General features: G+C 52.7%; 1 protein-coding gene across 2 annotated transcripts; it reads right to left on the minus strand.

Moving 5' to 3' along the window:
- Window positions 1–6,259: 6,259 nt before the first annotated feature.
- On the minus strand, window positions 6,260–25,701 carry LOC311510822 (G-protein coupled receptor 54-like). 2 transcript variants are annotated; one of them, XM_084610847.1, is made up of 6 exons: window positions 25,642–25,701; window positions 13,024–13,414; window positions 10,818–10,942; window positions 10,469–10,604; window positions 9,145–9,383; window positions 6,260–8,898 (listed from the first exon to the last, which is right to left on the minus strand). In XM_084610847.1, exons 1-6 carry the CDS (start codon window positions 25,651–25,653, stop codon window positions 8,545–8,547), a joined length of 1,257 nt encoding a protein of 418 aa, XP_084466973.1. In that variant the 5' UTR covers window positions 25,654–25,701; the 3' UTR covers window positions 6,260–8,544. The 2 variants fall into 2 exon arrangements, with proteins under 2 accessions (XP_084466973.1, XP_084466972.1); XM_084610846.1 differs by lacking the exon at window positions 25,642–25,701 and adding an exon at window positions 13,925–14,039.
- Window positions 25,702–26,736: the final 1,035 nt, after the last annotated feature.

Raw genomic sequence — 26,736 nt, forward strand, 5'->3', positions numbered from 1 at the left:
CTCAACCTTCTTTTGGTTAGGTTAAACAAGCCAAGCTCCTTGAGTCTCCTTTCATAAGACAAGCTTTCCATTCCACGGATCATCCTAGTAGCCCTTCTCTGTACCTGTTCCAGTTTGAATTCATCCTTCTTAAACATGGGAGTCCAGAACTGCACACAGTATTCCAGGTGAGGTCTCACCAGTGCCTTGTATAACGGTTCTAACACCTCCTTATCTCTACTGGAAATACCTCCCCTGATGCATCCCAAGACCACATTAGCTTTTTTCACGGCCATATCACATTGGCGGCTCATAGTCATCCTGTGGTCAATCAATACTCCAAGGTCCTTCTCCTCCTCCGTTACTTCTAATTGATGTGTCCCTAGTTTATAAATAAATTATTGCTATTAATCCCTAAATGCATGACCTTACACTTTTCACTATTAAATTTCATCCTATTACTATTAAGGTCATCCAGATCCTCCTGTGATTTCCTGGTTCTTCTCTAAATTGGTAATACCTCCCAGCTTTGTATCATCCGCAAACTTTATTAGCACACTCCCACTTTTTGTACCGAGGTCAGTAATAAAAAGATTAAAGAAGATTGGTCCCAAAACCGATCCCTGAGGAACTCCACTGGTAACCTCCCTCCAGTTTGACAGTTCACCTTTCAGTATGACCCATTGTAGTCTCCCTTTTAACCAATTCCTTATCCACCTTTCAATTCTCATATTGGTCCCCGTCTTTTCCAATTTAACTAATAATTCCCCATGCGGCACCGTATCAAACACCTTACTGAAATCTAGGTAAATTAGATCCATGGCGCTTCCTTTGTCTAAAAAATCTGTTACTTTCTCAAAGAAGGAGATCAGGTTGGTTTGGCACGATCTACCTTTTGTAAAACCATGTTGTATTTTGTCCTATTTACCATTGATCTCAATGTCCTTAACTACTTTCTCCTTCAAAAATTTTTCCAAGACCTTGCATACTACAGATGTCAAACTAACAGGCCTATAATTAACCGGATCACCTTTTTTCCCTTTTTTAAAAATAGGAACTACGTTAGCAATTCTCCAATCATACGGTACAACCCCTGAGTTTACAGATTCAATAAAAATTCTTGCTAATGGGCTTGCAATTTCATGTGCCAATTCCTTTAATATTCTTGGATGAAGATTATCTGGGCCCCCCGATTTAGTCCCATTAAGCTGTTTGAGTTTCGCTTCTACCTCAGATATGGTAATATCTACCTCCATATCCTCATTCCCATTTGTCATGCTACCATTATCCCTAAGATCCTCATTAGCCTTATTAAAGACTGAGGCAAAGTATTTGTTTAGATATTGGGCGATGCCTAGATTATCCTTGAACTCCACTCCATCCTCAGTGTTTAGCGGTCCCACTTCTTTCTTTGTTTTCTTCTTATTTATACGACTATAGAACCTTTTACTATTGGTTTTAATTCCCTTTGCAAGGTCCAACTCTACATGGCTTTTAGCCTGTCTCACTTTATCCCTACATGTTCTGACCTCAGTAAGGTAGCTTTCCTTGCTGATCCCTCCCATCTTCCACTCCCTGTAGACTTTCTGCTTTTTCTTAATCACCTCTCTGAGATGCTTGCTCATCCAGCTTGATCTACAACTCCTGCTTATGACTCTTCTCCCCTTTCTTGGGATGCAGGCTTCCGATAGCTTCTGCAGCTTTGACTTGAAGTAATTCCAGGCCTCCTCGGCCTTTAGATCCATAAATTCTTCAGTCCAATCCACTTAAAATCATAGAATCATAGAATATCAGGGTTGGAAGGGACCCCTGAAGGTCATCTAGTCCAACCCCCTGCTCGAAGCAGGACCAATTCCCAGTTAAATCATCCCAGCCAGAGCTTTGTCAAGCCTGACCTTAAAAATCTCTAAGGAAGGAGATTCTACCACCTCCCTAGGTAACGCATTCCAGTGTTTCACCACCCTCTTAGTGAAAAAGTTTTTCCTAATATCCAATTTAAACCTCCCCCACTGCAACTTGAGACCATTACTCCTCGTTCTGTCATCTGCTACCATTGAGAACAGTCTAGAGCCATCCTCTTTGGAACCCCCTTTCAGGTAGTTGAAAGCAGCTATCAAATCCCCCCTCATTCTTCTCTTCTGCAGGCTAAACAATCCCAGCTCCCTCAACCTCTCCTCATAAGTCATGTGTTCTAGACCCCTAATCATTTTTGTTGCCCTTCGCTGGACTCTCTCCAATTTATCCACATCCTTCTTGTAGTGTGGGGCCCAAAACTGGACACAGTACTCCAGATGAGGCCTCACCAATGTCGAATAGAGGGGAATGATCACATCCCTCGATCTGCTCGCTATGCCCCTACTTATACATCCCAAAATGCCATTGGCCTTCTTGGCAACAAGGGCACACTGCTGACTCATATCCAGCTTCTCATCCACTGTCACCCCTAGGTCCTTTTCCGCAGAACTGCTGCCTAGCCATTCGGTCCCTAGTCTGTAGCGGCGCATTGGATTCTTCCGTCCTAAGTGCAGGACCCTGCACTTATCCTTATTGAACCTCATCAGATTTCTTTTGGCCCAATCCTCCAATTTGTCTAGGTCCTTCTGTATCCTATCCCTCCCCTCCAGCGTATCTACCACTCCTCCCAGTTTAGTATCATCCGCAACTTCCCTAACTAATTTCCTTAATTTTGGAAAATCAGCCCTTTTGAAATCAAAAACCCTAGTCGCAGATTTATTTTTGTTTATCCTTCCGTGCAGTTTGAACTGAATTAGCTCATGATCTTGTCTGCACAGGCCACATCTTATCTAAAAACCATGGACTGAACAGAGATACCGGATTTATAGCTTATTACAATAATTTATAACCCACTATAACCAATCCCTCCCCCTCCCCCTCCCCCTCCCCCCCGCCCCCCACAGTCTTTCCTCCCTATGACTGGAGGAGTGTTAACAGACCACTTCACCTTGAATGGTCCCTGGAAATATGTGTTAACTACTTGTGAAACAACCTATTCCAGCGTGTATTTAGCTGTGACACTCTGTGTCCATGTCTACACTACAGACCTTACAGTGGTACGGCTGTAGATGGCACATATAAGAGGCTTGGGGAGGCTAAGCCTCCCCAGAAAAGGTTGTCCATGAAAGAGGCTAAATGCTACAGATGTAGCGTGGGTCTCCTCCCTTTGGAAGCGCATCGGCCCGCTGCCTTTGAAGCACCAGAAGCAAAGCTCCCTAGAAGTTGGGGGGGGGGGGGCACTGGTGCCTGGATCGTGGCCCCACCCATACTTCGCCCCAAGTCCCTGCTCGAACTCAGCCTCTTCCCCCGAGGCTCCGTCCTCACTCCACCTCTTCTCCCTGGGTGCCCCCCACCGCCACTCGCTCACCTCCACAGCGAAGGGGAGCGAGCGAATGAGCAAGAGGCCAGCTGGCCAGTGGGTGGGCCTCGGGGGGAGACACAGAAAGGGGCTGATGGGTAGGCTCAGGGGAGGGGGTGGAGAAGGGCAGACAGGAGAGGCTCAAGGAAAGAGCGGAGGCCGGAAGAGGTGGAGCAAGGGTGGGTCGTTGGGGGAGGAGGTGGAGCTTGGGCGGGCCTTGGGGGAGGCAAAGTCCAGGTGCCAGTGCCCCCCCCCCACACACTTCTAGGGACCTTCTGGCAGTCGCGTGTAAACCTCCCCAAATGGAAGACTCACGCACCGCCTGTGGGCACAGCTGTACCGACGGGGCTGTGCCAGTGTAAGATCTCTCGTGTAGCCGCTCTATACCAACAGGAGAGACCTCTCCCATCAACATAATTAAACCACCTCCAACGAGCGGCAGTAGCTATGTCGGCAGGAGATGCTCTGCTGGGGGGGTTTCACACCTCTGAGGGACATACGTTTTACCGACAGACGTGGTAGTGTAGACATGGCCTAAGTTCCCCAGACCCGAAGAAGAACTCTGCGTAGCTCGAATCCATGTCTCTGTCACCCACAGCAGTTGGTCCAATAAACACTATTCCTTCACCCTCCTTGTCTAATATCCCGGGACCTACCCAGCTACAACACCACAGGCTGCAGCTTCTGTATTCGGGTTGTTGTAGGCAGGGCTCAGTTAGATGCCACTTCATTCTGAGGTTCGTCATTTCCACGTTTCCTGAAGAGTTTCCACGTAACACAGGCAAGAAGCTGAATCTTCTTAGCATTTGCCAAGGAAGTTGAAAGAGAAAAGCAAGGGAAAGGGTTGGGGAGAGAGAGAGAGATCGATGAAGTCTGCTAGAGCAAAGCTTTTCAAATGTCCATCGGCTTTTCAGCTTGCTTGGGTGAGGCAACTCTAATGCCGAAAAACCCTCTGGCTTGGTTTCCTTCCTCAGTGCTTACAATGGAAGCACCCAAGGGCACGGCTATTTAGTCTTCTATTGAAAACCAAAGTACTGTTATTAACCGCGGGCCGGCCCAGGCTGGGGCCCCCTTGTGCTAGGTGCTGCACCAACAGAGAGTAGCAGTTTGCCCCTGCCTTGAAGAGCTGGCAATGTAACTAGAGCGGCCAGAGGCAGGGTGAAGGGCAGAATGCCCCCGCAGAGTGACCAATGGGAGCACAGTGCCATGATTGTGGGGGAGGGTTGGCTAGGCTGTGCGGTGGGCAGACACCACCTGGGTCCTAGTGCCGTCTGTGCGGGGGTGTTTCCCTGCACAGTTCTGGGGTGCCGGGGGAGGAAGTGTCCCTGGCTGCGCTCCATTTTGCCCCCTTGCCCCCAGTGCAGCACCTGCTTCTGCTCGTACTCGAACTATTCAATATTATCATCATCATTCATGTGCATCATAAACCCAGCTGAGATCAGGGCCCCATTGTGCTAGGTGCTGTCTGTAATAAGAGACAATCCCAGCCCCAATAAGCATGTAGTATTAATGAGGCAAAGGATGGGAGGGGAAACTGAGGCACACAGAGGGCATGGGACCTGCCTAAGGTGATATAGCTGCTCAAGACCAGGACTAGAGCCCAGAGTCTATGTGTGATCAGCTTTGTGTCATAGGCTGTATCCAGAGATTCTCCTTTAGCTCAAGTGGCAGGCGGCTGGGGCTCTGAAGCAATTGCTGGATTCTCTCTCTGCCCTTGTCATGCAGTTCAACATGTCCTTGGTGTACAGCACTACACTAGTTGTGAAGCCCTGGACAGTAAGAGCTCCCTTCTGCAGATAGTGATAAATCACCAGGATACAGGGTGGTGCGTGTATGCAGCCTAATCCGCTGTGTTCCTGTGTCATGGACGAAGGCCAGTGTGCAGTTTTAGTGGGTATTTAAATCCCACTCAGATCCTTCTCCTCTGCGGAGCCTGATAGAGATTACCTCTTACAGGAGAAAATAAAACTCTCTGGAGATGGTCTTGTCACATAATCCCTGGGTTTTACATGCTAGCAATGTGGAGTGGACGTGGACCTAACAGCAATAAGGAAGAGAGGTAGAATCCAGGGGCTAGAACCCAGCTGTCAAATGATCTGTGTTTTATTTCTGGATCTGGGAGGTGAGGGGGATCTAGTGCTTAAAGTTGGGGGGGCGGGCTGGCAGAAAGGACTCCTGGGTTCTAGCCTCGGCTCTGGGAGGGGAGTGGGGTCTAGTGATTAGAGCAGTGGCCTAGCAGTCAGGACTCCTGGGTTCTATTCCCAGCTCTGGGAGGGAAGTGGTATCTAGTGGTTAGACCATGGGGGAATGGTTCTGGGAGTCAGGACTCCTGGATTCCATCTTTGGCTTTGCAGTGGGCTTGTTATGTGACAAGAAAATTGGTTCCATTCTCTATGCCTCAGTTTTCCCATCAGTAAAATGGTGACACTGAGACCCCAGCTGAAATCAGAACCCTGTTGTGCCAATTTCTGCACAGAGTGAGAGACAATCACTGCCCCAAAGAGCTCACAGTCTGACAAAGGAAGGGTTAACATCCACATTTTACAGATGGGAAACTGAGGAATGAGTGCAATGACAGGACTTGCCCAAGGTCACACAGGGAGTCTGTGGCAAAGCTGGGGATTGAACCCACATCTGCTGCGTTCCAGTCCAGTGCCTAAACTAATGGAAAGAAAAAACACAATTTCCTCACCTCCATGCAGGGAGTGCAAGGGTTAATTCATTAGCACTGAAAAGCACTGGGGGCGGGATATGAGAGCAGTGATACCAATATATAGCACTGTTACCACAGCTGACTGGAAAAACAGCACAAAATGTTGCCTCGATTCTTAAAAAATTACGTATGTTTCCAAATGTTTATATTTTAAAATACAGATCATCGAAAAACCCAAACAGTTTGGACACAATTTCTCATTAACACATTTTTTTGGAGCGTGGGGGGGGAGGGTGTTAGCAAAAAATCAATTTGGGGACAAAAATGTGCATGAAAAATCAAAATTTGGCGACTTGCTCCCCACTGCAATGATTCCACTCCAGTGGGTGCCAGCACCGCCTCATCCGAGCTCTCGCTGTCCTTCGCCTCCCGTCACATCAGAGTACGCTGCCTGGGAGGCCCTAGAATTTGGTCAGGAGCAGGAGAGGATTTGGAGAGTTTCACTGATACTTATTTAGTCACAAACTTTAGGGCAACAGCGGGAATCATTTAAACAGCTTTGCTCAGCCAACTGGGGAAGAAATCCAGCAGCACATGACATATGTGGCTAATAAATACAAGGGATCAAATGATTGACCAAACATTTGTTCCCACAGGGGGCATGGTATGGACGCTGGGGGGGGGGTTCAGTGGACTGCATTGCTGCCTTTCTCAGGAGCGCGTCTGTGTGCAGGATGAGGTGGGGAGCAGGCCACTGTGGGTGACTACCCAGTGCATCGTGGTCAGGGGGGCCTGCCCTGGTCAAGAGACATTTTCGAAACTTTTGACCGTGTTTTGACATTTTCAAATCCCCCCTCCCAATTTTCTAAGGAAAATTTCATCAAAGTCCACATGATTTTGCCAAAATTTTCGGTTTAACCAAAATGGCATTTTCTGATAGAAAATGGTTTCAGCTAAAATTTTCCAACCAGCTCTGAGGAGCTTTGTTCCCCCTTGTGACTCCTCTTTGTGACTCCGCTGCCCCCTCCCCACTCCCAGGTGCATTCCTGGGGCTCCAGCACTTTGGGACACAAGGCGCTGTTCAAACACAAATGATGACACTCCAGGTGTTTCTCTGCTGGCTGCAGGCATCCTCTGACTGCTGGGGGGCTGTAGACAGAACTGGCCCAGCTATTCACTGCAAACAGGTTACTCAACCCATTCTGCCCATGAACCCATCACAACCCCAGCAGATTTTCTCAGACACTGAAATTGTTGGCCGAAGGGGGTTGTTTGGGGAGCTGTTGTGGTTTTTCCACATGCCACGGCTTGCATGCTGGAGGATGTGGAATACAGATGGGAGAGCGTAGTGTGCGCGTTTCTCCTCTGGAGCAGTCTGCAGTGACTCTGGCAACAAGATGACTGCTAGCTCCATGCCTGATCTGCGCAGGACATATGGCTGTGCCAGCCCCAGCCCTGGTTTTGTAGCTCAAGCTATCTACAGCAGCTCTTGCTTTTAGTTGGGATGTTGCCAAGATGGTGGCCATCACACCTGCTGCCTAGGGAGCTCCCACATGAATAGGTTCTGCAGCAGGCTCAAGAACACACTCCTTAGGTGCCCTAAATCTGACCCACCCCCACCCCACAGCCCCCAGGGCTCCCTGATGGCCACTGGGGAGGGGGTGGATATTGTCTGTTTCAGTCCCAACCCTCCCCACACAGAACCCCCACCTGGCAGGCTGAGCTGCTTTGGATTGGCCAACAAGCCTACACTGAAGGATTCTTGTCATTGGCTAGTTGCTTTGTTTTTAAACCTCATTGGCTGCATGGAGCTGGGGGGAAGGTGTAACAGGGGGACTGATGGGAGCAGCAAAGAGCTGGCCAGATCCAGCCAAGCCCTGCGCTCTAGGGATTACAGGTGCTGCTCGCCGAGGGCCATACATTGGCTGGAGCAGAGGGGCCTGTGGGGGCTTGTCTCAGCCCAGGTCCATATGGATGAGTTATTAAGCTGTTGTCCCCCTTATTCAGAGGCAAGGCTTTACTCTCAATCCTCCAGTCTGGCATAGGAGACACCTTGACAGATGCCCCCCACCCCAAACATCAGGCTAATGTCTCCTTACAAAGCCAAAGAGCTTTATTTCCAGATGCTCTGGGCAGGTCCCTGAGGTGCCAGCGGGAGATGCTCACGATGATGTGCCAAGGACAATGGTATGGTGGGAGGAGGGAGGGAAGGGAGGCGTCTGGCTTAGGACCCAGACTTCCCAAAGTGTCCACTCGTTTCTGGTTGCCTCAGTATTTGGACTGTGAGGATGCCTCAGCCAGAGGACAGAGGAACCCCAAATAAGAAGGCACTTTGGGAAGAAACCCTGACCCCTTCCAAGCCAGGGATTCTGAAGAACCAGTCACCACAGCTTCCATTGAATGGTGCCTCTTGTCCTGAGTAATGTCAATGTGGCCCGGCAACTATATTGGATTTACCACCTCAGCTTTCAGTCAGGAGGAGCAGGCCGCGCAGGCTGGCACAACTGGGAGGCCTCAGGGACCCCCGGAAGGGCTGGGACTAGATCTCCTCAGTGACAAACTTCATCTCGGCATTGTGGGAGCCGGAGAGAATGGTGCCGACCCGGCGCCGGAAGAGGAAGGGGAAAGCCTTCTTGAAGGACTTCCTAAAGCTGTCGCCCATGAAGGCGTAGACGATGGGGTTGATGGAGGAGTTGGCGTAGGACATACAGTTGGCCCATGTCTTGATCTTGTAGGTCTCGTAGTTGGCCTGGAAGCTATCATAGAAGCCCTGGAAGAGGAGGTAGAGCTGGATGGGGCCCCAGCACACAGTGAAGAGTACCACGATCACCACCACCATCTTGGACACCTTGGCCTTTGTGGCGACAGAGCGCTCGGACAGGTGCTGTACCTGCTGAGAAAGGGGAGCAGGAACATAGAGGCCTGGTTTAGAGCAGGGGGGCTAGGAGCCAGGACTCCCTGGTTCGATCCCTGGCTCTGAGAGGGAAGTGGGGTCTAGTGGTTAGAGCAGGAGAGTTGGGGGTGAGGACTCCGTGTCCTGTTGAGAAAAGTCCTGGGGCTGGGTGATGGGGCTTCCAGATATATTGGGCAGAGGGGTTCCCCAATACAGAGACACCCCAGTTTACTGCCCCTGGCTCACCTGGTAGTTGTGGTCGATGGGCTCCACAATGGGGCGCCCCACACGCTTGAGCATGACGGAGTAGCAGAGGCAGATGGTGAGCAGGGGCAGCAGGTAGATGGCCAGGAAGGTGTAGAGGATGATGCTGCGCTCCTGGCTTTTGCTGGCGAAGGCCTCGATGCAGTAGGTGCGCAGCCCATACCAGTAGCCCACCTCAGTGCGGTGGTACATGGCTATGGGCAGCGAGAGAAGGAAGGAACCTGGGGACAGGAAGGCAACAGGGTGAAAGGTATGACAGGGCCAGTGCTCTGGGGAGGCCTGGGGTCCAGCCATGGCTCTGAGCATAAGGAGAACTGATTTGGCACATTCATGAATGGCTGAGGCTGATCAGCGGAGAGGGTTAGCATCCGTCTCTGTTCAGCAAAGACCCAGGAGCGTAGAATAGCAGGGGGCTGTGGGTCGGGACTGAGGGGCAAAAGCAGAGCTGAGCTGGGGAGGCAAGGCCTGGAATAGCAGAGGATACAGGGTGGGATTGAGAGGTGCCAGGAGAGCTGTGTGTGTAGGGAGCCTGGGCTGAGGTAGCAGGGGGCTGTGGATTGGTTTGAGGTGAATTAGCAGATTTGTGGGTGCTGGTGGGTTAGAACCAGAACAGAAGGTGGAAGTTTCTATTGACCATCAGATGCCGAGGCACAAATATTAATTCCCTCTGCCTGTGTTCAGAGATCCCAGATAGGGTGACCAGACGTCCCGGTAAAATCGGGACTGTCCTGATATTGAGCAGTTTGTCCCGATATTGATGCCATTTGACCCGATATTTTGTTTCGGGCGCATCTTTTTGTTTTTTTCCCCTGAGGCGGCGGTGACAGGCAGGGGGAGCGCCTTTTCAATTGTTACACTCACCCGGCACATCTGGGTCTTCGGTAGCGCTTCGGCAGCGAATACTTCAGTCGCTGACATGTCCGGGGCTTCGGCGGCATTTCGGCAGCTGGTACTTCTTTCTTTGTCGGCAGGATTTATTTCCTGCCGCCAAATGTGCCGGGTGAGTGTAACAATTGAAAAGGTGCTCACCCTGCGGCGGTCCCAATATTTTGTATTTACCATCTGGTCACCCTAATCCGAGAGGAGACCTTGCGCTGGGTATGGAGCTGTGCTGCTGGGCTCAGGACTGGCCAGGGTCAGGCCAGGAATCCCTTGGGAAACCTTTTACAAGATCTTTGCAGGGTTGGTGTCCTGGATGCATGTTCAGGGACACAGCTCTCCTCCTTCCTTCCCTTCTTTCCACCACCCCTGGGAGGCCCTTTCCCCAACTCTTTGCTCTCCCCTGGGCCTGACACATCCCACTCACTGATCCAGATGGCCACGCTGACGCCCATGGCCACGCGTGGGGTGCGGTAGCGCAGCGACTGCAGCGGGTAGAGGGTGGCGTAGCAGCGGTCCATGCTCATCGCTGTCAGGGTGATGCAGGTGGCCTGCGCTGTCACCTGCAGAGAGCAAGGGCGGCCTGGTGATCCAAGGCAAAGGCAACTGGGGGGCCCTGGGCCCTTTGCCAGTCACCGCCCTTCCTGCAGGGCAGGGCCTTGGGACTGTACAGCATCCCAGGTATCAGCAGCTGTTGCATGTCCCTCCCCAGCACACCCATGCATGTTTGCACCCCCAGCATAACCAGCCCCTCCCCCACCCACAGCCAGCCCCACCTGTTGCAAGTAGTTGACGAGTTTGCACATGAAGTCGCCGAAGATCCAGCTGGGCAGGGGGTAGAGCGTGGCGGTGAAGGGGACACAGCACACCAGGAAGATGATGTCTGTGGTCGCCAGGTTTGCTGGAACAGATGTGGAACTGGGATCAGGGGGCGGGGCCATTGCAGGGACTGGCCAGACAAGCGGGGGGCAGCTCTGTGGCTCAGGTGCCAGCCTGGGAGCCAGGAGTCCAAGGTTCAATGTCTGGCTCAGCCACAGACATGGGCAAATCGCTTGGCCTCGCTGTGCCACAGTTTCCTCCCTCTGCTATGGAGATAACAGACCTGCCTGTCCACATAGAGATAAACCACCAATAATTGATGGGCACTGGGTGATGGGGGCTGTATGAACCCCGAGCCTGGGCTGAGTCCCCCATCCCTGATGCACTCAGAGCAGCGCCTGGGAATGAAGGGTTGGGTGGGAGTGGGCAGTGATTGGGAATTATGGGCAGGGCGCCTGTCAGCCCCACATTCTCTACTCCCATTTGAAGATGCCAGCATCCCGCCTACTCCCCTTTATCCCCACTGTCTTCCGCCGGCCAGAGCCTCTACCCCACCATTTATCCCCTAGCTGCAAACACCTCTCTCTCTATTCCCCCAACTTCCCTACCTGCACCCTCCCAATCCCCAGCATGGCTCCCCCCATTCCTCCAAACCCCCATATTCCCACACTCTGCCGCAGATATGCTATAAGAATCTGAGCCACTCACATTGGGGGATTGTGCATCTGGAACCCCTGGAACAGATGTCCCAATGACTTGCTTTCCTCTGATCACACTCAGTGCTCTTGCTCAGGAAACCTCCCTACATTATCTTAATTGTCTGTCACCTTTGCTCTGTTTAATCATGGCTGGTTTCCTTGTCCATCCAAACAGTTTGGTGTTGTAAAGAGCTGGGTTTTTAGGGGAGCTGTGTCTCGGGAACCCCTTGCTCACATAATCCCAAATTTGGGTCACTAACTCTATCCCAAACCCCCATGAGGCATAGCAATTTTCAAGACAATTGGAGTCAGCGTGTGGATTTCAGAGGACTTAGAATAGTCCCTCTTTAAACAGAAAGCAAGGCTTGACCCCAACCACAGCAGAGTGGGCGCTCTGTTATAATGGGGGAACGCAGTGCTACAGGGAATTTACAGAGTCAGGGGTGTTGAGGGAGCCCTGGGCTGGGGTAGCAGTGGGCTGTGTCTCAGAATTGAGGGGCATTGGCTGGGGGAGCCAAGTGCCACCCTCTCGCTAATGGGCAGTGCATGTTGTTGAGCTGTGATGATGATCATTGGTGGAGAGGGGTGTTTCAGGCCAGGAGTGGTGTGCAGGGGCTGGCACTGGGGGGAGGAGCAGGGGGGAAGGCACCCAGGCACTGGGGGTGGTGGGGGTGGTGCTGGGGCACCCACCAGGAGTGTGGCGAGACTCCCAGGAGCAGGGGGGCTGGTGTGGGGCTGGAGCTGAGGCAGGGGAACCCACTGGGGTGGAGGTGCTCGGGAATGGAGGGGGGCGCTGATGCTGGAGCACCCATCAGGGGGAGGGAAGGTGCCTGGGGACAAGAGAGGGCTGGCACTGGGGCACTCAGCTGAGGGAGAGATGGTGTCCGGAGGTGAGAGTGGGCTGGAGCTGGGGCATGCAGCTATGGCAGGGAAGGTGCCAGAGGATGGGGGAGCTGCCATTGGGGCATCCAGCCAGGGGAGGGGAGGGATAGTGTCTGGAAGAGAGGGGGGGAGCAGGTGCTGGGGCACCCATCTGGGGGAGGGATGGTGCCCAGAAGTGAGGGGAGCAAGTGCTGGGGCACCCACCCAAGGGAGAGAAGGTGCCCAGGGGCCAGGGAGGGCTGGCGCACCCAGTCAGGGGAGGAATGGTGCCTGGGGTCCAGGATGGGGGGGATGGTGTTGGAGGAGCCAGCCAGGGGAGGGATAGTGCCCAGGGGCTAGGGAGGGCTGGCACATCCAACCAGGGAGGGACAGTGCCTGGGGGGGGGCAGGTGCTGGGGCACCCAGCCGGGGGAGGAATGGTGCCCGGAGGCAGGGGAATAGATGCTGGGGCACCCAGCCGGGGGAGGGATGGTGCCCAGGGGCTAGGGAGGGCTGGCACATCCAACCAGGGAGGGACGGTGCCCAGGGGGAGGGCAGGTTCTGGGGCACCCCGCCAGGGGAGGGATGGTGTGGGGACGCTCACCGATGTAGAAGTTGGTGGCTGTGCGCATCTGCCGGTGCTTGGACACCACGTAGATGACGAGTGAGTTGCCCACCAGCCCCAGCAGCATGATGAGGGCATAGAATAGCGGCACCAGCCAAGCATCCGTCAGGAATGGGGGTGATGTGTCCTCCCCACTGCTGTTAAAGATCCACAGCCCCCTCCTGCTCTGGCCCCCCAGTGAGCTCATGACTGGGTGGGGGGCAGCAGTGGGTACTGGTGTCCAAGAGCCGTTGTCCAGCCAGCTGCCCGACGGGGAGGTCTCTGCATCCATCCTCGGTGATCCTGCCATGTCTCCAAGCCCAGGGCAGGCGAGCACTGGAGCCAGGACTGGTCCCTGTTTCCAACGTGCCAGTCCTGGCCAGCTTCTTCCCTGTGGGGGAAAACATGTAAACAGAAGGGAAACTGAGGCAAGGGGTGGGGGTTGATCCAGCAGAGATGGGGCACAGAAGCCAGAGCCAGCAACATCACCCACCCCCCAAACACACACCCCCAGAAACAGGCCAGCTGCTCCCAGTGCCTTGGCTTAGTCCTGCAACTATCACCCCGAGACACCCCCTGCTGAGTTGGGCGCCCCGCCCTGCTTCTGTCCACACACTGAGCTGCGCTCAGCTCCTGAGTACCCACTCCTAGTCCAGCCGGGCATCCTTGGGCCGTGCGCTGGGCCTGAGTTAGCCCCAGCTACTGGTGGGTCCCCTATGGAAGTGCGGGGGCTGGGAACCTGGACTCCTGGGTTCCCAACTCTAGGGGGAAGCAGTATCGGGGCGGGAGGGGGCTGGGAGCCAGGACTCTGGTTCGATCCCTGGCTCTGGGAAGGAAGCGGGCTCTAGCCGCCCCACAAGCTGCTCCCAGTGCCCTGTTCCCCTTCACCCCCAGCTCTCACCTGCGCTGTCCGGGACGGGGGCGGCTAGCGCCGGGCGCGCCGGAGGGCTCCGCGCAGGGCTGCGCTCTCCCACCCCGGACGCTGCGAGCGCGGGTCTGCAGCCAGGCTGAGAGCGGCTCCCTGAGCCCCGCGCAACTTAATGGGGAGAGTGGGGGGGGGCAGCGCCAAGCTCTGATTGGCTGCGGGGTGGTGGGAGCCAGCGCTGAGGGGGCTCGTCCCGGCAGGGGGCTCCAGAGGGGCCCCCGGGGGGGGACGGACGGACGGACCAGAGCCCTCGCCTGGAATCCACGGGGACGGGCTCGCACCCCCTGCCCAGTCTCCATGGAGCGGTTTGCCAGCAGCTCCCTTCACGGACTGACCGGAGAAGTAGGAGCTTAGGGGGAAAGTAGGGGACGGAGTGCAGCTGGGACTAGTGGTTAGAGCGGGGGAGAGGGGCTGGGAGTCAGGACTCCTGGGTTCTAGTCCCAGTTCCGCTGCTGCCTGTGTTGTGAGCGACCTTGGGTAAGTCATGTCTTAGTTGGTCCCTTGGGACCATGCTCCTTGCCTGCTTGCTGGGGTCTGGGAGTGAAAATATTTATAACCAAAGGCAAAGCTGCCCCCTTTGTCTGGGCACGTGGACTCATTTGGCAGAAAACATGCCCCCTCCCCCCCCCCCCGTTGCCATGTGTGTTGCTGGGCATCGGGGAGGTTCTGACACACCCCCCCCGCCCCCAGTGCCTTGGCACTGCAGAGGGCAGATATCCGCGGGTCTGAGGGACAAACGGCCACTTTGGCGGATTTCACCAAAAAGCCCCATTCAGAGGGAAGCAAACAGCAGAAATGTGGGGGTGACATTTCCAGGAAAATGGGTCATAAATTCTCCCCAGTTCGGGGGCTCCCTGAGCTGTAATTATCAGCTGGGCCTTCACTGGCACCATCAGATATCAGTAACTCAATACATTTAAATGTAGTAGAGTAAAGGGGCCCCTTGCTGAGCCCCCACCCTGCTCCCTGCAGCACAGCGCCCCCTAGCACAACACTGGGGTATTGGGGTCAGCACCTCCTACCGAGCGCCTCTTCCTGCGGCACAGTGCCCCCTAGGACATGGGGGTCAACACTGGCTCCTAGGGAAAAGCACCCCCTGGGGAGTAGCCTACCCTGCTCCCTGCAATAAAGCACACCCTAGTGCCTTGAAAGCAGTACCTAATCAGCTGCTCTGCTGAAACCAAAATAGCTCACTCCGGTTGTGTTCCCATCACCAGCCACTTTATAACCTCATCCCAAAATGGGCTCTGCTTGGCCTGGCATCATTAGTCCTTTATCCACCTTCGCTGTGTCCAGGAGTGCAAGTACTGTGGTACCCTCCAGTATAAATACTGGCAAGAAATTTTGAGCAGGCATGGGGTACTGGAAAGATTTGGAGCTGCCCCCCCCCCCAAAGGAGCAGAACATGGCTAGAGATGGCATTCATTCTTTATATGGTTTTAACGGCACAATACTTTGTTTAAGTTTGTTAGCATATGTACTGTGCTGTTATATTGGTCATGAGTCCTCGGGGGGCGGGGGGGAGGATGGAAGGTGTTTAAACAGTGTTTTTTATTCTGTTTCTCCCCCTTGGTCTGAATTATCCATGACATTCATACTGCATCATATCAAGTCCAAATCATTAGAAGAATGCCTCTGTTTGCACTGACCAGAGGATGCTTGGATTCTGATGCCAGCCCATTTCTGAAGCCTTACAGGTATCAGGTGTTGTCCCCAGTGTACATAGAATTCTTCTTTGCATCCAAACTAGTCTAACATGCGTTTTGTTAACTGGAACTGGAGCAGCAAACCAAAGAAAACAAATGCCTCCTTTTCCAGCTTTGTGGGTGAGAGAACTACAAGTGAAGATTATAATGCCAGGCACTGACGGCCTTAAACCAGCTGCCTCAGGAATCTGCCAAGAACTTTGCTGAAAATATGATCCTCATCTTAGCAACGGAGCTAAGACATCACACATCTGCCCACCTTTATTCAAATGATGCTCCTTCTGATATGACAGCTCAGGCATTGTCAGTTTCATCCAGAACAATTTACAAACTTGAAACCTAATCGTGTAAACCCTTAATCATTTGATCAATCCCATTGAAGACAATGGGACTATTTGCATGCGTATGGACCACTTTTGTGGTAAAAGTTTCAGGAGTCGGTTCTGTTCCTATAAAGGAAGTTGAATCCCACATTGAAATGCAATGTTTGGGTACAATACCATAAAGCGGTTTAGGATACAGTTCTACTTAAAATTTGTCTTTTAATAAGTCATACATATGCTGAAATGGCTCCGCACACAACTCCCATATTCCATATAAACAAACTGAATACTACATACGTGGGGGGAAAGTGAGTAGTTAAGCAAGGTGATGTTTGTATATACAAAAGGGGTGTCGGAGAGAATGGGGAGAGCGTGGGGGCCCTGGACTGGGGTGGGGCAGAGAGGAGTCACATGGAGGGTCACGTGGGGAGGTCAACCCCCCCCTCCTTGTGTCTCTCCCATGAGTGCAGTACCAGCAAGAAATTATTTCTACTTGCATCACTGGCTGTGTCCTACCCATGGCGCCATTTGTTTAGATGAAAACAACGTGTTCCTTTATTTTATTAGGGACAGAAATCACCCTCCCATCAGTAACTGGCAGGTTCTCCCTGCTTTCCATTTCTGCACTTCATTTTTCTGTCAGGCACCATCACTTTGTCACAAAGAAGGGTGCGAAGTCTGTGACAGTCATTAGCAGATTCACAGATTCGAGGTGCTTGGATTGGGCCTGCAGATTTCACCTGCCTTTTATCGATAGCCAATTTGCAGCATGTGTCAAGAAGCTCCACTCTTAAAGAGCCCTTATTGATTCTGTCTCCTGCCTCGTTAATTAATGGGCACTGTGTGCTCTGTAGGGCTTTTGTCCTGGCTTCTGCTTATAAAAAGCCTTTCTTATGCCTCTTATCCATTTTAGCTCAGATACCACAGTGACAGGTGCTAATACAAGAGAGCTAGAGAGACACCTAGATAGAAGGGTGCATAGGGTGTGTGTGTGAGAGAGAGATGGATGCATATGGGGATAGATGGACAGATGGATGGTGACAGACAGAGAACACTCTCCTCTGACAACTTATTTCCACCCATAAAATTAATCACACAAATCACAACCAAAGCAAATCCAATTTTAATTTCCAGCTCAGCATTATTTCATCCTGGGCCAAGTTGGGAACATGCATAGACACTGTAAATCATCAGAACACGGTCTCCCACAGTATTCTTGTCAGCAAGTTAAAGAAGTATGGGCTGGATGGATGCACTACAAGGTGGGTAGAAAGTTGGCTAGATTATCGGGCTCAACGGGTAGTGATCAATGGCTCCATGTCTAGTTGGCAGCCAGTATCTAGCGGAGTGCCCCAAAGGCCGGTCCTGGGGCCGGTGTGTTCAATATCTTCATTAATGATCTGGAGGATGGTGTGGATTGCACCCTCAGCAAGTTTGTGGATGACACTAAACTGGGAGGAGTGGTAGATACGCTGGAGGATAGGGATAGGATACAGAGGGCCCTAGACAAATTGGAGGATTGGGCCAATAGAAATCTGATGAGGTTCAACAAGGACAAGTGCAGAGTCCTGCACTTAGGACGGAAGAATCCAATGCACCGCTACAGACTAGGGACCGAAAGGCTCGGCAGCAATTCTGCAGAGAAGAACCTAGGGGTGACAGTGGACGAGAAGCTGGATATGAGTCAGCAGTGTGCCCTTGTTGCCAAGAAGGCCAATGGCATTTTGGGGTGTATAAGTAGGGGCATTGCCAGCAGATTGAGGGACGTGATCGTTCCCCTCTATTCGACATTGGTGAGGCCTCATCTGGAGTACTGTGTCCAATTTTGGGCACCACACTACAAGAAGGATGTGGATAAATTGGAGAGAGTCCAGCGAAGGGCAACAAAAATGATTAGGGGTCTGGAACACATGACTTATGAGGAGAGGCTGAGGGAACTGGGATTGTTTAGTCTACAGAAGAGAAGAATGAGGAGGGATTTGATAGTTGCTTTTAACTACCTGAAAGGTGGTTCCAAAGAGGATGGATCTAGACTATTCTCAGTAATAGCAGATGACAGGACAAGGAATAATAGTCTCAAGTTGCAGTGGGGGAGATTTAGGTTGGATATTAGGAAAAACTGTTTCACTAGGAGGGTGGTGAAACACTGGAATGTGTTGCCTAGGGAGCTGGTCGAATCCCCTTCCTTAGAAGTTTTTAAGGTCAAGCTTGACAAAGCCCTGGCTGGGATGATTTAGTTGGGGATTGGTCCTGCTCCGGGCAGGGGGTTGGACTAGATGACCTCCAGAGGTCTCTTCCAACTCTGATATTCTATGATTCTATGAGAAGCGGTACACTGGGCAGGCAGGAATCTTGTCTCCTCGCCAGCCCCAATCCCAGCCTTTGTGTTTGAGCACGCTGCCCCTTCTCTAGCACATCGAGGTTAAAAATCTTGTCTTCAAGGCCTTTCACATGCTATCCGCGACCCACCCTACCTGTCATCTCTCATTCACTGTCGAGGGTCAGTGCCCGCCTCCAATCAGCCCATGATCTCAGCCTCCTTCACCTGCCGGCTAGGTTGTTGTGCTTTCTCCCCTGCTGCCCTCACCCCTGGCAGGCACTCCTGGAAACAGCTCTAAAACTCATAGCTTAGCCTCCTTCCACCCCTCCCTCAGACTCTCCTTTGCCACAGTGCCGAGGAAAAACTAGACACCAGGTAGGTGGCTGGCGCGCTGAGGTAATGGCCCATCCTGCTGACCAACAGTGTCTCATTGTTTCCGTGTACCCCCCCCCCCCCCCGTTGGTCTATCTGTCTCCATCTGTTGTCTCTTGTCTTCGACTGGAAGCTCTTAGGGGAAAGGACCATCTTTTAGTTCTGTTTGTTCAGCACCTGGCACAATGGAGGTCTGGCCCCTGACTGGTGTGCTTGGGCACTACCCTAATATACCTAATAGATAACGTACAGCATCTACCACAATGGGGGTCTGTCCCCTGACTGGTGCTCCTGGGCACTACCGTAATACATCTAACAGATAATGTATGGTGCCAGCACAATGGGGTCCCGGTCCATGCTTGGGATCATTGGTGCTACCGTAATACACCTAATAAACAATGTACAGCACCTAGCATAATGGGATCTTGATCCATGACTGGGGCTCCTAGGTGTTACCATAATATTCCTAATAAACCATAATTATGAGCACATTTATACGCATATAACTGCGTCCACATGGGGGGGTGTTGTACCATTTTAGTAGTTAAAGCAGCACACCTTCTGTGCGGTGAAACTGTCCCAGATGCAACATGCCAGCAGAGCCATAGAGTGAACAAGCTGAAATGGGAGAGAAAACAGCTTGTCTTCCTCCTCCGTCCCAGTCACCACAGAGGCCAGGTGTAGTAGGCAGCTCAGCATTCTCAGACACAAAGGGGATTGTTCCCTTGTGCTGGGATTGGCAAACCAGCCAGAGAGTGGGAATTTCCATGGGAATCGGGTACCAATTTTGACTTGGCTACACGCAGAAGTTCCACAGGTTTGATTTAAATTGGTTTCAAACTGGTGTGAGCACCGTTCTGGTGGAAGACTGGCTTATTTCAATTTAGGGTCCATAGATTTTAAGGCCAAAAGGGAGAATGTTGAGCCAGTCTGACCTGCAAAATTCTCCTTGTCCCGGGATCTCTACATGCAGCTTCTCAGTCTGCCTGAGCTGCAGTGGATCTTTGAGAAAGATTTCTAATCAGTGCTGTCTCCTATGGAGTCCCCCACACCCTCCCCTGCAACACAGCGCCTCCTAGCACCACAAAGTGTCATTGCAGTCTGCGCTGACTGTGAGAGGAGAGCGCCCCCTACTGAGCTCCTCACCCTACTCCCTGCAGCACAGCACCCCCAAGAGCCATGTTGGGACATTGGGGTCAGCATTGACTGGGAGCGACGAGTGCCCTCTACCAAGGGCACCAGAATGGGGGGAGGGGGGCAGGAGGCCATGTGGGGAAGGGGTTGCATGGGAGCGGGGCCTTGGGGGGAAGGGGCAGCACAGGGGGGCAGGGCCACAGTTTGAGCAATGGTGGCCCCCCCCACGTTTAGGGAGTTTCCGTCACCCCACCCTCTATTGAGTCCCTGCCTCAGTCCCTGCAGCAGCCTGGGTTTTCCCAGTCCAAGTACTAACCCAGTCCGTCCTTGCAGAAACAACACGTCACCCACACAAGACAGATTGTCGCTGGCTTCCAGCTTGTCTGACGCCTCTTTTCAGGAGAGTGCCAGGTACAAGGGCACTCAAAGGAATGGGGATAGCTGGCTGGAGCTGCCTGAGCAGCGGCTGGCGGGGCCACAGCTGTCAGTTGCACCACACCAAAGAGAGAACATTGCACTAATTAGACCCACCTTCCTCCCCATCTGCCTGTGCTATGCTCCCAGGGCAATCACATGGAGTGATTTCCTTTGCAGCTGGTGCCAGGGACATCCCTGCTTCTGGATGGACAGGGGGTTCCCAGCAAAGGGCTTCAGAGGGACACAGGACCTGACTTTTCTTCCACATGGAGAGCAATCGGAGCAACACCATCAAAGTCAGCACAGTAGGCTCATTGTGTCTGGGGATTGTTTCCCCTTCCCCCTGAGCCCCCCCCGTTCGCTTCTCTTTTCCCCTCCCCTGTCGCTCACTGCTCCCCCCCACCACCATCTTTGGGATTTCACGACACCTGCGCTGCCTGGGACATCATTTTGTTCTGTCTGTGCAGCACCCAGCACCACGGGGTCCTGGCCACGGCTGGGGCTCCTGGGTGCTACCTTAATATGCCTAATAAATAAGAGACAGAGCCGAGCACAGTGGGGTCCTGGTCCTGGCCCATGACTGGGACACGACGGCATTACCGTAATACCCCTACTACACATGGTACACGACCGGGCCGCTAGGAGCTCTCTCTATATAGATAGTAACACTGGCAAGGTAGCACTCTCCCGGCTCTCACAGCCCAGAGCCTGCTGCTTGAACTATAGCGGAATCTTCCTCCGCTCTCAGCAGTGTGGGGCTCTGACGCACAGTTGGGCAGTTGTGTCCCGGTCCAGCAGAGGTGACACCCGCTAACTAGCCATGTCGCAGCCCTGTGGGAGCTCCAATCAGCCTGTCCTTTGGCAGTTTCGAGAGCAATGACACAGCCTGGGCAGAGACACAATTACTGTGGTTATTATGGGCTGAGCAGGCTGATGGGGCCCTGCTGCATCAGCCGGTGAATGAGGGGACAAGATAATGGGTGCCCCTCCTCCCTCGCAGCTCCCCGGGATGGCTTTGTTCCTGCTGTGAGGGGCTAATCACATCCTGGCTGCCAGCAACTCCTGGGAAAACAAAGGACAGAGCCCTGGGCTGGCAGATAAAGGCTCTTATTAAAGTGTGTTTTGTTGCCTAGGCCTCTGCAGAGCGACAGGAGTGTGTGGGGGGGGGAGGAGGAGAGGGGTATGGGGAGAGAATAGGGCACACACACACACACACAAAACCACAGAGACACCACACGCCCCTCTCCCAGCACGCAGCCGTGTGATCTGGTAGCTGGGTTGAACTGCCTGGCTGGAGAAGGGTTACTGACCCCTAGATCAGAGGGGGTGGGAGACTGGGGTCTCTGGGCAGAGCTAGTGGGGGGGGCGGGCGGGGGGCAGGAGGTGTCAGAGCCAGGCTCAGCTCCAGCCCTTGTCCTTGTCCTCCAGCAGGGGGTGAGAACAGGGGATGGCAGCAGCAGGTTTAGCTCTCCGAGGAGGGCAGCCTGGGAGGGGCATGAAGTGCCCCCTTCTGAGTCCCCAACCCGGATCCCTGGAGCACAGCACCCCCTAGCACTGGGGCATTCAGGGCACCACTCCCTGCCAAGGGAGAGCGCCCCATTGAGCCCGTCCCCCTCAGCACAGAACCTCCGAGCACTATGTTGGGTCAGCTGGGGCAGCACTGATCGCCAGGAGACAGCACCCCGAACCGAGGTTATCCATGTACTGACCAGGTCCAACCCTGCTGGGTTTGTGGATCCTGCCCAAACCCCAGCGCAGGGTGTGACTGGAGATGCGAAGCAGCCGTCGTAGGACAGTATGGTGCCAGCACCCCGCATGCCAGCATGGGCGGGGGGGCAGAGATACCAATGTTCAAAGGGCCAGGACCATCCCACCCTAAACTGAGCGGGGCTGACCCCACATGTTCACCACATTTTCAGCCTGAGTAGCTTTTATTCCTCCACCACCCTGGGAATGATGCCCACAGCCCCGAGGGGCTCCCAGCAGCCCTGCCCACAGGCTCACTCATGATGAGATTTCTGAGCCGGCGATAAAAGCCCAGAGCACCACATCCAAGGAGTTAGAAAAGGGAGCGCCGTTACCATCAGAACCCAATGACCCTCCCATCTGGACTTCCAAATGCATCTGGCACGGTGCATGGAGCCATCAGCCAGCAAGGGGCAGGGTGGGGGATGGGGAGCTAGTCGAGATGGAGGATTTCAGCTCTGGACTCAGTAAGGGGAAACCTACCACTTGGAGCCTAAAGAGATGGACGTGTGTGCACATGGGGCTAAACCAAATCCACTCTCACACTGCTACAGCAGGGCAACTTCTGTGTGTAGCCAAGACCTCAGAGTGATCCTGACATGGGGAAAGGGGGCTCGGGTTCTGGGGCCCATTCAGTCCTGCGAGAGGGACACTCATGCTGTTTGTGGTTGTGGGTCTTTCTGTGTGGAATGGCCATGAGACCCAGCAAACTCGTTCTGCCCCCTGCTCCCCAAGAGGCTGCATCATTCCAAGACAAACCCCCCAGGGTCTGGCCTATACTGGGAAATGCCCGAGCCTCTGCCTCCTCCCAATCCTGAGCCGCAGAGCCAATTACACTGAGATGGCCCGGAGAAAATCACAGTAATGAGGGGATAATGGGGAGTGAAAATGAAGGAAAATTCGTTGTCCTTTTACTTAGGGCTGGATCCTGCAGCAAGCTGAGCACTTCCCAGCAGCTGTTGAGTGACCCCTGCAGCCCGTGAAGCACCACAGAGTCCGTGCCTATGCTGTGGGGCTGAGTCCTGCCCCCACCGCTGGGGATAGAAAATGCGGAACTCACAGCGTGGTTCCCATGCAATTGCTGCTTGTGGTATAAAGAAAAGGAGGACTTGTGGCACCTTAGAGACTAACCAATTTATTAGAGCATAAGCTTTCGTGAGCTACAGCTCACGATATGCATCTGAGGAAGTGAGCTGTAGCTCACGAAAGCTTATGCTCTAATAAATTGGTTAGTCTCTAAGGTGCCACAAGTCCTCCTTTTCCTTTTCTTTTTGCGAATACAGACTAACACGGCTGCTACTCTGAAACCTGCTTGTGGTATAGAGTCTGTTAGAGGCTTTCCCTTCAGCCTTCCACTTCCCTGGTTCTTGTCATGCAGACAGCAAGCAGCAAAACACCAGACGTCCGAAGTGCAGACAATGCAATGTTTATTGGCGTTAGTTTCCAAGCAAGCATATTCCGAAACCCTTCACACCAGTCAGGCTTATCTCTATATGCCGATAGAGTCTGTTCCCTACGTCCCCCTTCCCAGCTCCGATACCACAGAGCGTTTACCCCGTGTCCCCTTTCTTAGCTCCAACGCCGCAGAGCCTTTACCCCGCGTCCCCCTTTCCAGCTCTGACGCCGCAGAGCCTTTACCCCGCGTCCCCTTTCCAGCTCCGACGCCGCAGAGCCTTTACCCCGCATCCCCTTTCCAGCTCCGACGCCGCAGTCTTTACCCCGCATCCCCTTTTCCAGCTCCGACGCCGCAGAGCCTTTACCCCGCGTCCCCTTTCCAGCTCCGACGCCGCAGAGCCTTTACCCCGCATCCCCTTTCCAGCTCCGACGCCGCAGAGCCTTTACCCCGCGTCCCCCTTTCCAGCTCCGACGCCGCAGAGCCTTTATCCCGCGTCCCCTTTCCAGCTCCAATGCCGCGGAGCCTTGCCTGTGCCCTATTCCCTGTTCCCCACTCCCATTCCCCCATTAGCAAGCATGATTCCAATTTCCCAGTTTATATAGTAATATTCTCAGCTATACCTTAGCCAATAATTTTACTGAAATTTAACTAACCAATCCTAACATATTGTAACATAATTCTCTAACCAATTATATCCCACTACCCTAATTAAGTTACCCCTAGCAAAATTAGTTATACAGCAGACAGAAACAATTAGAGAACCAGACAGATTAACAATAGAAAAGTGGGGGCCATAAAGATAAAACACACAGAAATGAGCATTTCACAACCACAACCATAGATAAGTGATTTCTTGCCAGACAAGATGCTGTCAAACTAAGTTTTCTTTAACCAGCTAAAGATCTGTTTCTTTGTCTGGTGGTGACAGGCACTATCAGGACAGGATCATCTTTCTAACAGCCGGACACCACCTTATTTCAGTGTGATAGGTTTGGGATGTAAGGAGGTGACCATTCCTTCCCAGCTTATGGCTGCCCCTGCTGCTTAGCCAAACGCCTTAGCTAAGAACAAGGCCTCAGACTCTCCTGGGGAGAGAAGGCCTGTACACAGGTGGACTGTGATTTTGAGTCTTTGTTTTTATACCCCTGTAACTAACTAAGTGAAAAAAATACACCTAAGTTCTTAAAGTCCAGGCCTTTACAGGCAGGCCTAAATATCTATATTCTAATAGAGTCCAAGAAGGAAGGGGCCACTGTGATCTAGGGTGACCTCCTGCCTAAGGGAGCCCAGGTGACTGCCCTGAATTCCCTCCTGTCTGAACTAGAGCAGATCTGTGAGAAAAACAGCCAATCCGGAGTCCAAACCTTCCCCCCAACCCCTTGGGGAGTTGCTCCATTGGTTAATGACTGTCCCTGAGACAAAACTGCACCTTATTTCTGGGCTGAATTTGTCGAGCTTCAGCTTCCAGCCATTGAATCATGTTAAACCTTTGTCTGCAGCATTGAAGAGCGGCTCTGTTACCAAAGGGCAGCTCCTCCGGCAGGTACTTCTGTGGGGGCTGATTAGAGACTGTGACCAAGTCACCTTGGCACCGTTAGGGCTCTTGTTAGCTCATACAGTTTTGTTACAGAGTCACAGATCCCATGACCTTAAGAGACCTCCGTGAGCTCAGCCTCAGCACAGAGAGGCAAAGGGATTTTCCCCCAGCCGCAGGACTGGGACTGGACTCCAGGTCTCTGATCTCCCAGCTCAGGGCACTGGCCACTCGACTGCTGCAGCCAGCCGGCAGCATTGATGGATTGATCCTATTATAGGGATCAGCTGCACCAAACCTCTCCCATCTCTCATTTATTTCCCACTAGCCATCTGTGCTAGGGGCCTTCAAGTGCTTTAGCCTGGTGCCACTGCCTGGCATTGTGCAGACCCCACAGGCTGGCTGGGTGCTATTTAATTAAAACCCACTTGTTGCTTTTCATTCCTTTGTCTCACACCAACAATCACCCCCCTGCCTGGTGCTGATGGGACCCGAGCCCAGACTCAGCGCAGCCAGCACCTGGCAGTGGGTGGAACATGCACAAACCTCCTGTCTCAGTGGGGAGATTCAGTTACACAGCAGCCTCTTCCTCCAGAGATCTCAAAGCACCTTGCCAGTCTGAACATAAGAACATAAGAATGGCCCTACTGGGTCAGATCAAAGGTCCATCTAACCCAGTATCCTGTATTCCGACAGTGTCCAATGCCAGGTGCCCCAGAGGGAATGAACAGAACTAGGTACTCACCAAGTGATCCATCCCCTGTCACCCATTCCCAGCTAATAGTCATTGATGGACATATCCTCCATGAACTTATCTAATTCTTTTTTGAACCCTATGATAGTCTTGACCTCCACAGCATCCTCTAGCATGGAGTTCCACAGGTTGACTGTGTGTTGTGTGAAAAAATACTTCCTGTTATTTGTTTTAAACCCGTTGCCTATTTGCAGCTTTCAATCGCAGCCACTTCACTTGCCAGTGCTCCCAAAGCAGCTCTTGTACTTGCTGTGGGTGACACTGTTAGAGGGCTTTCCCTTCACCATCTCCTCCGGTGCTTGTCACGCAGACAGAAAGCAAAAGACCAGAAGTCCGAAGTACAGATAATGCAATGTTTATTGGGGCTAGTTCCAAGCAAACATATCCAGAGCTCTACACGCTGGCAGAATCTGTTCCCCAGTGTTCAGTTCCCAGCTCTAATGCTGCAGAACCTTGCCTATGTCCCTATTCCCCCAACCTCCTTCTTAGCAGGCCCAAATATACCTGCACTGCATGCCCACAGCCCCCCTTTTATACCCCATTGGAGGGGTAAGGAGTGAGATTGTGCTGCAGTTAGGGACGGGCATTTCTTTGGTCTTTTAGTGTTTTATACCTCCCCCCACCCCCCAAACCCCTTTGCCCCTCCCCCTGGTTGCCTTGACATAGGGGTTGAGGCAATCTTAAAGTGTGCTCTGTGTTACGAATTACACCTGATAGGACATGCACACAACTGCTGCGAATTATACCTTGTAGGACACGCACACAAATGCTGTGAATTATACCTGATAGGTCACGCACAGTTCGAATCTAGGCTGAGGCACAGAAACAAAGTCCACAACTGCAGAGTTCCCAAAAGACACTAAGGGTATGTCTACACTACGGAATAAGGTCGAATTTATAGAAGTCATTTTTTTAGAAATCGTTTTTATATATGCGAGTGTGTGTGTCCCCACAGAAAATGCTCTAAGTGCATTAAGTGCATTAACTCGGTGGAGTGCTTCCACAGTACCGAGGCTAGAGTCAACTTCCGGAGCATTGCACTGTGGATAGCTATCCCACAGTTCCCGCAGTCTCCGCTGCCCATTG

This window comes from Lepidochelys olivacea (assembly GCF_965140295.1).
Source record: "Lepidochelys olivacea isolate rLepOli2 genome assembly, chromosome: 20".
Classification (NCBI taxonomy): domain Eukaryota; kingdom Metazoa; phylum Chordata; order Testudines; family Cheloniidae; genus Lepidochelys; species Lepidochelys olivacea.